The sequence below is a fragment of the Carcharhinus amblyrhynchos genome, chromosome 13 (genome assembly GCF_965287045.1).
Source record: "Carcharhinus amblyrhynchos chromosome 13, sCarAmb.v2.hapA, whole genome shotgun sequence".
Classification (NCBI taxonomy): Eukaryota; Metazoa; Chordata; class Chondrichthyes; order Carcharhiniformes; family Carcharhinidae; genus Carcharhinus; species Carcharhinus amblyrhynchos.
Window position 1 is genome coordinate 7,620,645 of NC_137336.1, and position 17,644 is coordinate 7,638,288.

Sequence of the window (17,644 nt, forward strand, 5' to 3'; positions counted from 1 at the left end):
GTTTAATGAGCTACACCCTCTTTTAATCAAGGCACTATGGCCTACAATCCAAAACATGGAACCAACCAAACAGCTGTCCCCTCCCACAGCATTTTCACAAAGACTACTGTGCCAGTGCCCTCTACAGCAATGGTGGGCAACCTGCAGCCCAGGGATCATATGCGGGAGATCAGGGTTCTGAGTGCAGTCATTTTGTTGACTGTTGCCTTTTTGCAGGTTTGCCACATTCTGCTAATTTCCATTAGCACAACTCTTTTCCTACTAGTGTCACTGAAGTGATACGCACATAAAGCAAAGACAAATTAAGTTAAGTGCATGTTGATTGCTCACAATTGCTGACTGTGCTCTGTCTAAATATTTATCTTCCTTTTACTGCTTGAGGTTGATGACAGTTCTACTGATATACAAATAAGTATTTTCTATAACGTGCTATGAAATATTCAACGTTTATTAAAACTCATTCAAGGTTGGTGAACATACCCAGTTTCAATCTGTGGCCCACTGGGATGAAGGAGGGCTGAGTCGTAAATTAAGTTATCAGCTCTATTTGGAACGGTATAAATACAAAAACACATACAGGAAAGCACAACTAAACAATGAATGCAATAAGCTGTTGACCTTCGAAACTACACACCTACTCCTTCAGTGAATGTAGACAGTCTCACTGTGCCACAGACTTTCAACATTATTCCTCCATCTTATAACTTTCTTTTTTCAAGTTCAAACTTATTTTGTGCTCAGTACTCCCTGACAAAGACTTCACAGGTGGTTGGAACTCATGGGACAATTTAATGCAAACAAAGAATGTGTTTATTTTCAGGGGGCGGTGACGATCTAGTCGTATTATCACTGGACTATTAATCCAGAAATTCAGCAAATGTTCTGGGGACCTAGTTTCAAATCCTGCCAAGGCAGATGGTGGAATTTGAATTTAATAAAAAATATCTGGAATTAAGAATCTATCAAAGACTATTGTCAATTGTTGGAAAAACCCACCTGGTTCACTAACGTCCTTTAGGAAGGAAATCTGCCATCTTTACCTGGTTTGGCCTACATGTGACTCCTGAGCCACAGCAACGTGGTTGACTCGCAACTGCACTCAAAAGGAATTAAGGATGAGCAATAAATGCTGGCCGGCCAGCGACACCCATGAACCACAAATGAATGAAAAAAAAAACCAGAATTACTTATGAAACCGTAAGACGGTTTCAGCTGCAAATCAAATTTATTCACACAAGGTTGTTGTTAGTGTCTACTTGGCTTACCAAATGTCTAAAACATGCCTAAAGACAAGAAGAAAAATATTTCTAGCATTTGTCCTAAATCTATTTGTTATTCAGCCATACATGTGTAAAAAACACAAAGTAAGTTGCACTTCTTCCTGCCTTTATATCGTGACATGACCAAGGAATTTATCACATCTGTGCCGAGCTTACTCAACAAGAAAGGATTTAGATTAAATTGAATTGAATTTCCTACCCCTGCTCCTAGCCCTTATGTTCTAAACAAGTGGCATCTAGCTGTGATATCTCAAACATTTCACTGGTTTTCATCTTCTCACTCAGAATCTTAACGGAATTCCAATTTTACCTTAATTTGAAACTCTCCCAACTTCAGCTCGCTCAAGATCTCATGGACAATTTTCAGGCATTCAGCATCGGGAATCATTGGGTCATACTGGCCAGCAATGTCAAAATCCTGAAAAAGGAAATCATTCTTAAAAAAAATTTTAAATTCGGATCAGCAGTTTAAATCTGTTTGCACTGCAACACTGAATACAAGCGGAGGAGAAAATACATCAAAGGTTTTACAATTTAAAGTGTCTCAGACGTTTTAATTGCAAATACAGCTTCCTCAGGCAAGCCCATGCTACAGAAAAAAGACTGAACCATATGTAAGAGCTGATTGGGGTAGCATATTTTAGGATTAACAATATACTTTTCAAAGGGATACCCAAAATGAACTCTTAATCTCCCCAACGGGCCAGGAAAAAATTATAATTGGACAAATGGCATCTTCCTGACTCAAGTACAAAATTTATATAGAAGCAAAATAAATCAACAGTTAAAGATCATTATGTTTGTCAACTTCAGCTCATTCTCTAAACAAAAACAACAGCTTTTTGAATTCTTTGTCATTCCCAGAATCTTATTCAATAGTGACCCACTCCCAGACTCTGTCAATATGAACAACCTTCTTTAAAGCCCCTACCCATAATGACGTATTCTCAGTGAAACTCAGCCCTAAGCTCCAAAAGATAGTGTGAGCTACACTAATTAAAATCAGAAAATATTTTAATGGACAGGAACAAAGAGGTACCTGTACGTTGTCAAATGCAAAGAAAGCAATGACTTCTTAGATCCCCTGGGCTCAGATCAGAGAATCCCTTCAGTTTGAAAACTTATACATGGGTCAGATTTTAATAGATAACAAAGCTGCACTGTAAAATGCCACTTTCACATCAACACAATCTACACACTGGACCTTTTGGAGTAAGCTTCGTGCACAGTAAACATGCAGCTTTTTGTTTATTTCTTATTATGGTCATTAATATTCAGCTACTCCAAAATGATTCCAGTTCTGCAAGGTAAATGAATTCCAAGCAGAATGCTGCTCCAGAAACATCAACTCAACATATACTCACACACTGATAGAACTCTCTGTAACGGCCCCTGGTCATGGCTGGATTGTCTCTTCGGTATACTTTAGCAATATGATATCTCTTAATGTTGGTAATTTTATTCATAGCCAAGTAACGGGCAAAAGGAACCTGAGAAAAGGTCAAGGACAAACACAGGAATGGTAACAGAATGGACTGAACAGCTCTACCTGAAATATCATGGTAACTTTTATGCTGGTCACATAATTGAAAAATTATTTTACTTCATGTTCCTATTTTTAAATTCTCTCTTTAAATATCTCCTTTATTCTTGTCTCACGAACACTGTGACACGTGCAGAGGTATGTTCCTTGGCTTCTGAATTTTGGTGACTATAAGTTGGAAAGGATATTCTACAGCATCCCGCTTGCACACCTGACATTCACATGCACAAACTTCCTCATAGGGATAACCTCACAACAGTCAGATATCAGAGTCTCTGTCATTGTTCTTTCTGGACTATGGATATCAAGGTCCGCCTACTCATTACCAGCTGGACATCACGCCTGCTACCTTCAGTGTTAAGGGCTTGATATCAAAACAGGCAGTGCAACATTCCCTTGACTAATAAGCAAATCTCTGCATTTTAAATAATGCACTTCAACCAGATTGATTACACTACATATATCAGACACTACATATACTGATTTCTGTCAGTGGGCGACACAGTGGCACAGTAGTTAGCACTGCTGCCTCACAGCACCTGGGACCCTGGGTAAGATGATCTTTCGAAAAGTCGGTGCACACTAGATGGGCTGAATGGCGTCATACTGTGCTGTAGGAATTCTAAGAGGTTAAATTTAATTAGGGACTCAGTAAGCAAAATCTTGCTAATAGATTTCTTAACTGGCACCAGTCGCAGTTTTCTCTCACTCCAGTTATCTCAATCACACTCAATAATCATTTCCTTTCTTCCTGCTAGACTATATTTGCCCATGATAGATAAAACCACAGGGTGGACGAAGCAAGAAAAATATCCAATTCAGGCATTAAGTTCAAGTATCAAGGATGAAAAAAAACTTCCAAATAGCTACAAAAACTGGTGCATTTATAATCTGACTGAATTAAAATTTGAAAAAAAACAAGCTACTGTTCATTAACAAATATTTATTTATCTGTTCCTCTTGAATCTAAATCATTTGCTCGCAAATGTATTTTTTTAAAATTATCTTTTGTGTTTAAGATAGAGTGAAATTGCACATTTTTATCTCACTGTTGTGTCAGGGCTTACTCCGTTATTAACACTCTCTCTCTGAGTCACAAAGTTATAGGTTAAGTCCCATTCCAGAGTTTGAGCACAAAAAAATCAAGGCTGACATTCCAAGACAATACTGAGGGGATGCGGGTCCATTGCTATTCTAGAGACATTAAATCAAGCTCCCATGTTCCTACTTGGCAAATGCAAAAAATTCCATGCTACTACTTTGAAAGGGTGGAGTGCAGTTATCTCTGGGTGGCCTGGCCAATATTTATCTCTCAGTTAATATCACACACTATTTGCCATTGTTATATTACAAGTGACAATACTTCAAAAGTACTTCATTGGTTGGAGACATCCAGTGTGGTGGAAATACTATATAATTTATTTTGTTTTCTTTGTTGAATTTTGTTCACTGGCAGATCAAGGATACCGTGAGATCATAACGCAATGACAACAGCTCGCCACCCTGGTCCTTCAAGTCATAGATAAGTTTTGAGTCTTCACCATATTTTCCAGTCAGCGTTTCCTAAAGAACAGGAGATCATTCAGAACAGACATTTTCAAGAATATATTGCAAGGATCTTTGAGTGAAATAAGAAACGATGCAACATACATTCTGCATTAAATATTGTCTTTTAAAGTATTCCAACTAGATTTTTCAGCAATGTACAGCAATTAAAAAAGTCCAATTTTCCACATTCCCCACTGGTTATGTATCTAATTACCTGGGAGTGTATACAGGAGTGTTCAGAGTAGAAATATGAATTGTGCCCATTAAGATTTGAACTGTCATATCTCGAATTCATGCTCTTTGCTAGTAATTCAGTCCTTTTGTCATTGAAATCAAATGAGCCAACAGCACTGTCTTTCCCAGTTGTTTGTTAAATATCACTCTGCATTGAGCCGACACACACACACCATAGGCTGTAGGCTGGCAGAAAAAAAGTTATACTCTGAACTCCCGCTGTGGGTTTCCTCCAAGAGCTCTGGTTCCCTCCAACAGGCCAAAGGTGTGCGGATTAAGCAGTCTGGCCATGCTAAATTGCCCCTTAGTGTCTCAAGATGTTTGGTTCGATGAATTAGCCATGGTAAATGTGTGGGGTACAGGGATAGAGGGAGAAGAGGGCTTTGGCAAGATACTCAGAGTTGAAGAAGACTCGAAGGGCCAAATGGCCTCTTCTGCACTGTAGGGATTCTATGACTATAATGCATTAGCGATGGCATACCCGAGGCCCATTTTAATCAAGTTGGATAATGTGTTTCTGTTATCCAACCTAACAGTAACTTTATCTAAGTCCATATATACTGTATTACTACTACTACTCTACTACAATGAGGACGGGTAAAAAGAATATTCAGCATACAATGCACTGTAAGAATTAAGCACTCAATAGGGTTGATGCTGTGTTGTACTAGGATTGCAATAAATCTTAATATTGATGATAACAAGGCAATTAAATTATAAAGTCATAATCTGCAAGGAATACCCAGTAGTTCAGAGAAACAATGGCCAAGTAGCTATCGTATCGACTAAGTCAGATGTTATGAGTTCAAATTGCACCATGGAAATGCTATGAAATTAAAGTCAGAAGAGGTGAGGGCAGAAAAGTAACCATGAACAGTGCGAGAGTGTTCTATGAATACCCAAAGGAGTGCAGAGTAGAAAATCTATTAAGCCTATTCAGTGAGACTGCAGTTAAACAGTATGTGGTTCAACCTAATGCCTGAAGCAGGGGCAATACATTCTGCTTTGCTTTTACAGATTTTGTGCTTCTGAACATAGGCTGAGAAAAGATTCTGAGAAGTAGGGGAAAGTACCAATAGATACAGATACAGCACTGCTGGTCATAACAGGAGTAATTTCAGATGATGTATTGGAGACTCAATTTTACAAAAGCCTAATGCCTGATAAAGTTTGTGAAATCTTCACAAGATGTATTAATACCAATATGCTAAATAACCTTGATGATAGCACCATTTTGACAGAGCCTTCTCCCCTGTTCTGCCTACACAGGCCACCCTATCCAAGTCAAAACAGAAAAATATTCAGGTGTTGCAAAGCCCTGAGTGCCTTTACCTTGAGCTCAAATACTGGTGTGTCAATGGTTTCAGCTCCATGGCGTTTAAAGCTGTCAGTGATGATGTTGAAGACTTTCTCACGGATAGCCATTTGTTTGGGGTTATAGTCCCTGGTTCCCTGTAAAATTGAAAGTTTATATAAAGATCAAAAAGAAGCACACCCCTTCAGTGCAACACTGCGATAAAGATATATATTTTTACATCACCCCATTATAGTATATAATGTCAGTACAACTGCAGTACCATTGCTGCCATTAATACAAATACCAATTGTGTTAAAGGCAAATAAACATGGCTGTGTGTCAGGTTGGGCAATCCCAATTGCCTCTGTGCAAACACATTTGCTTTAAGATCTACCTGGTTTGTGAAATTAGCTGGCAACATAAACAGGGCAATTTATTTATTCAATGATGGAGCAGAACACTCAACAAATCCTGAACCACACTCTTATAATTACACTGAACATACCTTGGGTGTTTTGAGTAGAAACTGTGGTTTCCCATCATTAGTCCCGAGCTGAGCTTTCAGTTCCATCAACTTCGCTAACTCCTCTGCAATCTGAATAAAATAGTAAAAGCAATTTTTAAATCTCATGAATTGAATCTTCCCTTCACCCAGTGCACAATTTCATTAGGAAACGCTGTCTGCCAATTACCTGCAGTGGATGTAAATTATCTTATAGTGATATTTAGAAGAGGAGCAAGAAAGTTGTCCTCAATGTCCTAGTCAATATCTGATCATTCCCATATTGCTGGGAGCTTGTGGTGAGATTGAGACACTCTGTCAGGAATGTGCAGAGGGAAAGCTGAGGTGTTGGACAGAGCATGCAAACCACTCAACACACCTATCCAACCCTGCAAGCACAACCTGCCCACACTGCACAAAAGTAACCATGAACAAGGCTAGACAGGGCTATAAACACCCAAAGGAGTACAGGGAAAAGAGCCTACCAAGCCTATTCAGTGAGACTACATTTAAACTCTGTGTGGTTCAATCTAATGTCTGAAACAGGGGCCATAAATTCTGCCTTGCTATTAAAGATTGTGTGCTTCTGAACTTAGAATGAGTCTATGAGTCAGCAGATCATGCACTGAACTCATCAACCATGCCAGAACCCAATGAACTAGAATAGAAGCAAATCACCCTCGATCCTGGGGGACTGTCTAAGAAAGGACAGCATTTGAGAGCTTGTGGTGTGCAATTTAGCTGCCATGTTTCCTGCAATAACATTTATACTTCAAAAGTGTTCCATAGAGTCAAACCTCTATGACTCTATTTGCTTGGGCTCGTCGTGAGAATAGCTACGTAATTGGAAGTCTTCTTTCATTTGAATTCTGTGAATAGGAAGCTGAGAATTAGATCCTGAGGCAACTTTTAAGTGGATAGCCAGAGGATGTGGCAGAGGCTAGAACATGGGAACAGTTTAAAAATAAGAGGTCTCCCTTTTAATACAGGGGATGAGGAGAGATTAACAGAAATAATATTAATGCATCAGGCATTTCCAGGTTGGGGAACATTTTGCAAAGTGCAGATATTTCAAAATTACTTATTCCAGTTAAAGTATTTCCAAAATAGTGCATCAATGTTATGAATGCAAGAGGTGTCCTTACGTTCCATTCCCTGCAGTCTTCCACATTGTGAACATTTCTACTCACATGGAACAATATGTTTAAAAGATATGACAAACCACACACACACCCACAAAATGTGTAGGGCCAGAACTTGCACTCCCCAGGGGTTGCATCCTCTAACAGAAATCCCCACACAAGGAAGTTTCAACTTCTGATGGGTGATTACCTTGCACAAGAGTTTGGCTTTTCAGGTTAAAGTTAGGAGTTTTTTTTGCAGGCTTCTGAAAGGTCTAAATCTTCCTGAAAACTCCAAGGCTGTCTATACTCATTATAGCAAGTATATCTGTGATTGCTAACTATATGTAAAGTAGGTTTTTGAGTTTAAGAAGAATGTTGATTATTTGGAACTGAAACAATGATAAATTAGAAATTAGAGTTGCTTCTTTACATGTTTAAAGATTGTTCAACTGTTAAGAGTTAAGATGTTTCATTTTATTGAGAGATATGCTTAAACTGTCTCATGAATTAATCTTGTTTGGAGAAAAGATCCCTAACTTATCAGTGAAATTGCTCATGGAATGAAGCACCCTTTCCTCACATTCATGTCAAAATAGGAAAATTGTTGGAGTCTAGACTGGCTTCTGGTCTGGGACTCTAGTAACTGTAACTAGGACACAGATGGCAACAAGATGTAACAAACTTAAGAGTGGGAAGGAGCTGGTGGTAATAGAGGGTTTTTACAATGAGGCAATAAATGGGATATAATAAAGAGTTTACAATGGGGGAGAAAGACTTTCACAAACTTCTCTACAGACGGCATCAAAGTTGTTCTTGATCAGGTGACAAGGTACACTTAGCAAACAGTTTTTTATTGTAAAGTTATCATAAATATTAAAATCTGCAAGATGTGCTTGTCAACAATTTCTGGCCTTTATAATAGAATCTTTCTATATTTTGTACAATCTCCACCAGCCCCAGAGATATCTATGTCATTTTAATTCCAGCTTCATGAGCCATCGACAGCTGAGTCTTCAGTTGTGTGGGCCCCGAGCTCTGGAATTTCCTTTCTAAACCTCTCTTTCCTCCTTTTCACGCTCCTTAAAATCTAACTCTTGCCCTCCCCCCACCCCCACATTGTTGGCCATTTGCCCTAATATCACTATGTGGCTGTGTGCCAAATTAGTCTTACAATGCTCCTGTGAAGCACTTTGGGATGTTTTAATGCATTAAAAAGGTACAATATAAATACAAGAACCTGCTTAGATGAGCACTAAAATTTGAAAATTAAATGCTTGGCCAGTTGATCTATGACCCAAAATTTTTTTTTATATGCAAGACCTTTTAAAAAAGTTACGCACCTGTTCATTAGGCAGAGAGCACAGCATTCGTACAACCACGTCAGAGAGTCCAGCCCGGTAACAGAAAAATCGAGGCCAGCATTTAGCAGCAATTGTTCCAAATTTGTTCATTTTGATTTTGAGTTCACCGCAGATGTCGGCAACGTACACCACATATCCAGTTTAATTCCAATAATCAGCAAAGTCCCATTAAGCAAAGTTAACATTCAAGCCCCATTAAAATCCACCCATTAAAAATTTTCATTCCCGCAGATTTCGTCCAGAGTGCAGATTTCGCCAGGTCCAAAAATGATAGATCACAAGGGGAAGGAACGTCCACGTGGATCGTGCATGAAGGAACAGGAGAAAACTGGTCAGCAATTACCACTAAGCCAGTGGTACATTGTGGCAGCAAAGCATGGTGGGGAGGAGTAACAATGATAATTAACGAAACTGAACAATATATCTCAAATCACACAGATCTGGAAGAACGTCTAACCAGTTATTGGGCCTTTAAGTTACAGCTAGTTACAATTAAGGCCATGTATCTTGTTATTAAAATTTAAAAAAAGAGTTAAGTGCGTACTATTTCTGTCTCTATAATAATAAAGCATTAAAACCAACATCATGAATTTGATATCTTGATGGCCAAGTGGTGGGGTACAATCAATTAATCAATTTCTGGTTCTTCCAGCCCTGTTATGGTTGATAAATTCTCCTTTCATTATTGTCTCTGAACAAATTCCACATGGTGGATTCTGATTAACACGTTAAACATTTCTTTAACAATACTGTTAGGAACAAGTTTAATCTGTATTTGTATTTCGGCATTAAGGAGTCTGAAACGTGGTTGTAGTTTCATTCCAAGTTTTTTGTGAGCTTGGTGCTGGGAAGTTTTGCAGCCCTTGAAGAGGAGGGGTTAATGGTTTGGGGGGAAAAAAGTTGCCTAGCAACAGGGGCCAAGGGACACACGGAAAGACAGAAGGGCAGTTCAGTGTCTGAGGAGTTTAAGCTGGGGTACGGAATTTCATGATTTCTAATACATCAATAATACTATCTTCCCTAGCTAAGACAATGTCATTCAGTTATGATAGTTGCATTGATGCACGTGCAATCGCTGTGTGTATGTGTTACTTTTTTCTTGTTTAGGGGTTAACTTCAAGTTCCTGTTGAAATTCAAAGTGTCTGTCCCCCAACAAGTTTAGAAATGAGGGCGAAGGGGTGGTGCCGGAGCATTCTGTATTCTTAATTATAGCAAAAAAGAGTGGCAAGTGTTTTTGAAGGTTGTGAGAGAGCTGGGGGAAAGCTCTCTTTTTCTCTCTCTCTCTCTCTCTCTGTTCTGCTCAAGGTTGGGAGAAGCTGTAACAAACATAAGCCAGCTAAACAGACCCAGAGAACGATGATAGAAAATAGACTTCAGAATACTGAAGCTAAATGAATAGAGAATGAATTATGCTCCAGAAGAAATCGAGGAAGAATGAAATAAGAGCTTTGAGTTAAAGAAGCCATTCTATTTAACTAGATTTATAGTTGGGAGAAAACTTTGAGGAAAGGTGAAAGTTTTGAAGTAATTCTATTAACAGCTGGGACTTGAAAGTTAAAGCAATTGACAGTGAGGAGAGGAAACTGAAAGGGTTTTTTTGGAGGTTGGAAATTGCAGAACAGAGGCATATGCAAAATGTTCCTGTTAACACAATTTATAGCAAGTATATTCAGGGTTACTAACTGCACTTAAAAGTGGTTTTTAAGTCTCTAAGAGAAAGACTACTTATTTGGAACTGAAACAGTGATGAGCTAAAAAGTAGTCACTTCTTTTCAATTTTAAATGTTGTTCAACTGCTAAGATTTAAGCTGCTTCATTTGTTAGAGTTATGTTTAAATCATGTTATTAAATAAAAGTTTGCTTCACCATAAAAGATCCTTAAATTGTCAGTGGATTTACTCTTGAAGCAAGTACCCTTTCCTTACATTTGTGCCAAAGTAGAAAAGTTGTTGGGTTCTAGCTTGGCTTCCTAATACAATTTGGGATTCTGGTCTGGGATCTTAACACAGTTCAAAGGATGTGGACATTCATATTAGCTAGACTAAAACAATAAAACTACAACAATTCAAAAAGGCATTGATCAACTGAAGATAGTGGGTGATATTCATTCAAACTTTACTGAGATTCTGCAGTAATACTGGCAGGAAAGCCAATATGAAGATGTGCTGAAAATTGATTCTGGAGTTTTAATATGTGTTTAAACCTTAATCAGAATACAGCTCGCAATGAACCAATCTAATCAAACTGTGTAGCAGCTATGCTGGTGCTGATACTGATCCTACAGCTGATGTTCTGTGCTCATCTGGAACTTTTGTGATCTAGATAATTGCCAAAACTTGACAGAAATGAAACACTTTGTCAGAGCACAAGAACATTTGAGATGATTTCCATGTGAAAGCAACCTGAGGCAATTTCAGCCAGTGTTGCATCATCCGGTTACAGCCCCACTCCATCAATAAAACAGTATCAGAATGAAACTTGGGCTGTGATACAGTACACTAATTTCATTTCATTCACTACCCAGCTCCAATAGAATCTTCAGCAGCTTTAGTGGCACCTTATTTAGGAAAGGGCTGTACTAAGTTTAGAGAGGGCTGACACAGAATGAGCAGAGTGCTGCAGATTTCTCACAGCTGTGTCTCAATTCAGCTGAAGGAGTCTGTATTTTCAACTGCAATCCTGATGTATATGGTACTTTTGGATTTCTAAGAAGACACAACATATTCGTTATTGTTTATCCATTTATACTGCAAATTTATAATACAGGCTAGGGGGGCAGAACTGAAAGCTTTTCCAAACAACAAGTACATCCTGCCACAATTTTACACATATTAGCTATATTACAAACTGAAACTCAGAGTGGATGGGGATTTCCTTGCTTTCATTTTCTATCTTGTTTATACTGAAACCCACCCTGAAGTCCTGTTTTAGCAACTAAACTTTCTCTTTATAACCAGAGACAGCCTCCATAAGCCAAAATGCAAGAGAAACACTCCCAGTCATCCATTTGTAGCCATGTCCAATATCACATCTTTCCACATTAATTATTTCCTCCTTCCATAAAAAAAAATCAAGAAAAAGCTTTTAAAAAACTAGGCAGCATGAGTGATTGTTATTTTGTTTGTTTTAAATTTCACTTCCTGAAGGTGCACAGCAAGGCAGTGGAGAGTGAACAGGACATTCATGACCAATTAAAATCATTCCAACATTCGAATATGAATTTAGATCATTTCTAGAAGTCAAAATATTGTTCAAAGTGAAGTTGTGTAGCTCAGATTGCACAGCTCACTGCATAAGCGAGTAGCACTAATCATAGAATCCCTACAGTGCAGAAGGAGGCCATTCAGCCCATTGAGCCTGTACTGACAACAATTCCACCCATGCCCTATTCCCGTATTTACCCTGCTAATTCCCTGACACCAAGAAGCAATTTAGCATGGCCAGTCAACCATACCCACACATCTTTGGAGCATCGTTGTAGAAAAATTAGATTTATTCCAATGGGTACAAAAAGTATTGAGACAGACTAACAAAATGTGACTTTTACCTCAGGGATTGAAAAACAGTGGCAAAATTATAGTTCATTTGAATGGGGCTTTAATCAATGTCTGCAATAACAGCCATCACCCATGAGGACCGGTCTGAAGAGGGAGTGCGCAGTACAGATTCACCAAAATGACAACAAGGCTTAAATTATAAGGATAGGGTGCATGGCAGGGAGAACATGGTGGTGTAGTGGTAACGTCCCTTGATTAGTAATCCTGCAGCTCAAACATAATGCTATGCTGACACGGTTTAAACCCTAGCATGACTGCTGGTGAACTTTAAATTCGATCAATAATAGCGTCCATGATAACTATTGTTGTCGTAAAAAAGCTAATGGTTCACTAATATTCCTTAGGGAGGGCAATCTGCCACTGTTACCCAGTCTGGCTTCCATGTGACTCCAGACCCACAGCTTTTAACTGCCTTCTGAAATGACCAAGCAAACCACTCATTTCAGTGACAATTAACGATGGACAACAAATATTGGCCTTGTCAATAGTGTCCAAATTCCATGAAATAATAAAAATAATCATCACTTGTCACCTTCTCAAAGAACTCAATAAGGTTTGTGAGGCACGACCTACCCTTCACAAAACCATGTTGACTATCCCTAATCAAATTATTCCTTTCTAGATGATTATAAATCCTACATCTAATAATCCTTTTCAAAACTTTGTCCACAACAGAAGTAAGGCTCACTGGTCTATAATTACCAGTGCTGTCTCTATTCCCCTTCTTGAACAAGCGAACAACATTTGCTATCCTCGAGTCTTAGGGTGGCGTGGAGCTGGGTGGTGCTGAGCACTGCTGCTTCACAGCTCCAGGGACCTGGGTTCGATTCCCGGCTTGGGTCACTGTCTGTGTGGAATTTGCACATTCTCCTCGTGTCTGCATGGGTTTCCTCCAGGTGCTCTGGTTTCCCCCCACAGTCCAAAGATGTGCGGGTTAGGTTGATCGGCCAGGCTAAAATTGTCCTGGGATGTGTAGGTTCGAGGGATTAGCGGGTAAATGCGTAAGGATATGGGGATAGGGCCTGGGTGGGATTGTAGTCAGTGCAGACTCGAAGGACCTGTTTCTGCACTGCAGGGTTCTATCATCTATTCCTGTAGGCAATGACGACCTAAAGATCAAAGCCAAAGGCTCTGCAATCTCCTCCCTAGCCTTCATTCATTGTATTTTCTATAACTCGAGGACAGTTTCACCAGGATTCTCACCCATCCTCAGGGACACTGGGGTGTTCTGTAGCTATGGCCACACAGGATCAAAGACAGTGAATGAGCTACTTGCCTTTGGGTGGGCAAGGGGAGAAGCTGAGTCAGTGTTAATGGGCTAATGGGAGGGTCAGTATTCGCCAGCAACAGAGGATCAGAAACGGCAGCAGAGTCCATGCCCTCACACACTGGCCTGTACCAGGCCTCCCTCCCTGGCACTCCCGAGCTGGAGCCGGCCGGCTTCCTCAGACATCAGGGGATCAGAGCTGCGGCCTAGCTGGGCGAGCACCACCCGCTCGCGATCCGCGGCCTTCACACCCGGGGCCCCGGCCAGGACTCCCCCCCTTATTATAAACTGCTGCTGATATCACTGACCTGGTGCTCAGGGGCTTTGTTGGCCTTCAGTGTGCGAACCACATCGCCCTGCTTCTTCACCTCCTGTTCCAGCTCTTCCCGACCCATGATCGCCACCGCTCAAAGAGAAAGTGATAGCAACCGCTGCCAGGCGGAGGGATAAGGCCAACAGCCCCGGCTGTCAATCACCCAAACCCCGCCCAGATCCGGCCCCAGTATCCACTGACAGACCGAGCCCCGCCCCCTAACCCCCGCCCCGTGACCCCACCCACAACCCACCCCCTAACCACGCCCACCCGCCAAACGCCCGCCCAGCTCAAACGCCGCCATGATTTGTCAATCACCCTAACCCCGCCCCTAACCCCGCCCATACTCCTGCCGCAGCACAGACTCTGTCCCGGTTGTCAATCGCCCCGAATCGCCCGCCACAAACCAAATCCCCGCCCCCAATGCTCCAAACCCCGCCCCCGCTGTCGCCAGATGCCCGTCAGGAATCCGGCGCATGCGCGTTACTGATGAGGATTGTTGCAATTTGATGGGGAAATGTCAAAGCAACAAATTGACCCGCGGCTGCGATAGCTGCACTGCGGTGACCGCCTCACTATCTCCAACTCTCTCACCTCCTCAACACCTCGGTGCCTCAAACCCCCCTTCAATGCCTCAAACTCCCCTCACTGCCTCAAACTCCCCTTCAATGCCTCAACCCCTTTACTGCCTCAAAACCCCCCTCACTGCCTCAAACTCCCCTCACTGCCTCAAACCTCCCCTCACTGCCTCAAATCCCCCTCACTACCTCAAAACTCCTTCAGTGCCTCAACCCCCCCGTCAGTGCCACAAGACCCCCCTCATGCCTCAAAACCCCTTTACTGCCTCAAATCCGAGTCACTGCGTCAAACTCCTCCAGTGCCTCAATATCCCCTCACTGCCTCAAAACCTCCCTCATGCCTCAGAGCCCTTTACTGCCTCAAAACCCCCTTCCCCGCCTCAAACTCACTGCGATATCAATTCACAGCTAAGTCCTCTTTGTTATTTATGACACCGTTCTCTGCAGTGAGGCTGAGGTTTTATTGAAGCGCTGTAATATTGCAGACGTTGACAATCCGCTCAGAGTTTCAGCTCCATTCCTCTTCTTGCTGCGGCTGCGGGAATCTTTCATTGTTCCATTGTGAGTGAGAGTGACGGCACAGTCACAATGATTCTGTCTCTGTCTCTGCTACAAGTTCAGATTACCACCAGCCCAACAGGGTGGCATTAACATGACTTCCAGAAACCATCGGGGTCAGAATGGAATGGCATCTTCGGCAAGGTAGACAGAAGGGTATTGTACACAGTGGCAGCATAATCCAGCTAAATTAGAATTGGAAAACTCCCCGCTCTAATCACAGAAATCCCAGTATGTCATAGCTTACTGTAACAATTATAAAAATACTGCTACATCTATAGTCTCTTCATTCAAAGTTGCTTAATTCCGCTTTGCCGTCTCAAGTTCTGAAGTTATTTGTGGATGATTACAGTTTTCTCAAATTAACTGAAATATAAACATTAACCTACAACTGCAGTAACACAGAAAGATATATTCCATTCCCCATGCTTATTGGATTGTAAAATATAATTCAGTAATGTCTTCACTCATTGTCCCAGCCAAGATTTTCCCTCAACTCACATCATTAAAACAGATGATCTGATCATTATCATGTTGCTGTTTGTGAGATCTTACTGTGCTCAAATTGGCTGCTGCATTTCCTCCATTACAACATTTCAAAAGTACATCATTTGCTGGAAAGAATCCTGGGCCATCCTAAGGTTGGGAAAGATGCTGCAGACATATATAAGTTTTATCTTCCTGGTTATTTTTATTTTGCAGTCTTTCCTCATAATTGTCATTATCAAAGGACTAAATTAAGTTTGATTTGATCTGATTTATTATTATCATATATATATTAGCATACAGTGAAAAGTATTGTTTCTTGTGCGCTTGTTGTGCCTGCCGCACAGTCTGTTTTAACCCTTATACAGTGGATGAATAACTGGGTAGACGTCTTGTTAGTACAACCAATATTTATTTAATCACCCACCCAACCAACAATAAGTTATCTTTACAGAAAATACTAGAGTTCAACTCCAATGCAAGGCCTTGACTTAACTTTGCGTGACTGGCAAGTACGCAAGCAGATATTGGCCTTCATCTGTGCGTTGGTCTCAGTTGTCCTCTGTGTAGTCTGGCCCTTTGGTCTGACACTCTGGCTCTGGTCTTCCTTCCTTCTTGGAAGTGGTGCCCTCCTTATGCTCATCTTCGCTGGCGACGGTCACAGTTGTTATAACTCGTTCTTGGGGTCAGAGAGAGAGAGGCTCTTGGTTGTGCAGCAACCTTCATACTCCATTGAGTTTCGCACTCCTTTTGGCTATTGCCAATCAATCGATCAAGACATGATCACCCTGACCAATAAAGTTCAATTGGGTGCTGCCACATCATCCTCTGGGTGTGTGTGTCCCCAACGGTCATGTCTGCAGGTGCTGGGGGCAGATAGAGTTTGCACCTCCCTCCCAAATAAGGGGTTATGGCACCCTTATGTCTGGTGAACAACCCAGTTCGACCAGAAAGTCTCTTTTGCCCTGGAGATGACCCATATCCTGTGTATTCACTCATCTGGGTTGCAGCCTGTTTATCTCTGTCTTTTAAACTGTCATTTTAGTTCTTGCCCAATTGTCCCAGAGTGCTTTACACATTGCCATTTTAGATGCCCCATTTGGCCGCATGCTATACAGACAAAACATATAGTTCATAGAGAAAGAAATGAGAGAGTGCAGAATATAGTGTTGCAGTCATAGCTAGCTTGTAGAGAAAGATCAACTTAATGCAAGGTAAGTCCATTCAAAAGTCTGATGGCAGCAGGAAAGAAGCTGTTCTTGAGTCGGTTGGTACAAGACTGCAGACTTTTTTATCTTTTTCCTAACATAAGGTGAAAAAGAGAATGTCCAGGGTGCGTGGGGTCCTTAATTATGCTGGCTGCTTTGCCAAGGCAGCAGGAATTGTAGACAGAGTCAGTGGGATGGGAGGCTGGTTCACAATTCTTTGCAGTTTCTTGCAGTCTTGGGCAGAGCAAGAGCTGTACCAAGCTGTGATAGAACAAGAAAGAATGCTTTCTATGGTGCATCTGTAAAAGTTGGTGAGAGTTGTAGCTCTCATGCCAAATTTCCTTAGTGTTCTGAGAAAGTAGAGACGTTGGTAGGCTTTCTTAACTATAGTGTCGGTATGGGGGGGACCAGGACAGGCTGTTGGTGATGTGGACATCTAAAACTTGAAGCTCTCGATCCTTCCTGTTTTGTCTCCGTTGATGTAGATAGGGGCATGTTCTCTTTTATGCTTCCTGAGGTCGATGACAATCTCCTTTGTTTTGTTGATATTGAGGGAGAGATTATTGTCGTCACACCAGTTCACCAGATTCTCTATCTCATTCTTGTACTTTAACTCATCATTGTTCGAGATCCAACCCGTTACAATGGTGTCATCAGCAAACTTGAAAATTGAATTGGAGGGGAATTTGGCCACTCAGTCATAGGTGTTTCAGGAGTATAGTCAGGGTGAGGACACAGCCTGTGGGGCACCAGTGTTGGGGATGATCCTGGAGGAGGTGTTGTCGCC

At 41.1% G+C, this 17,644-nt stretch overlaps 1 protein-coding gene across 2 annotated transcripts in view; it reads right to left on the bottom strand.

The window, feature by feature from the left end:
• The window catches only part of hars (histidyl-tRNA synthetase), a 30,386-nt gene extending 16,209 nt beyond the window's left edge, over window positions 1–14,177 (bottom strand). The window contains exons 1-7 of one of the 2 annotated variants that reach the window (XM_080201243.1): window positions 14,023–14,136; window positions 8,869–9,234; window positions 6,408–6,497; window positions 5,938–6,057; window positions 4,291–4,386; window positions 2,645–2,770; window positions 1,591–1,698 (exon numbers count right to left, since the gene is read on the bottom strand). In XM_080201243.1, the coding sequence (XP_080057369.1) occupies window positions 1,591–1,698; window positions 2,645–2,770; window positions 4,291–4,386; window positions 5,938–6,057; window positions 6,408–6,497; window positions 8,869–8,979 (651 nt within the window). In that variant the 5' untranslated portion in view covers window positions 8,980–9,234; window positions 14,023–14,136. Of the gene's footprint in view, window positions 1–1,590; window positions 1,699–2,644; window positions 2,771–4,290; window positions 4,387–5,937; window positions 6,058–6,407; window positions 6,498–8,868; window positions 9,235–14,022 lie in introns of both variants that reach the window. The other variant, XM_080201244.1, reaches the window with a different exon arrangement.
• Between the last annotated feature and the right edge of the window lie 3,467 nt (window positions 14,178–17,644).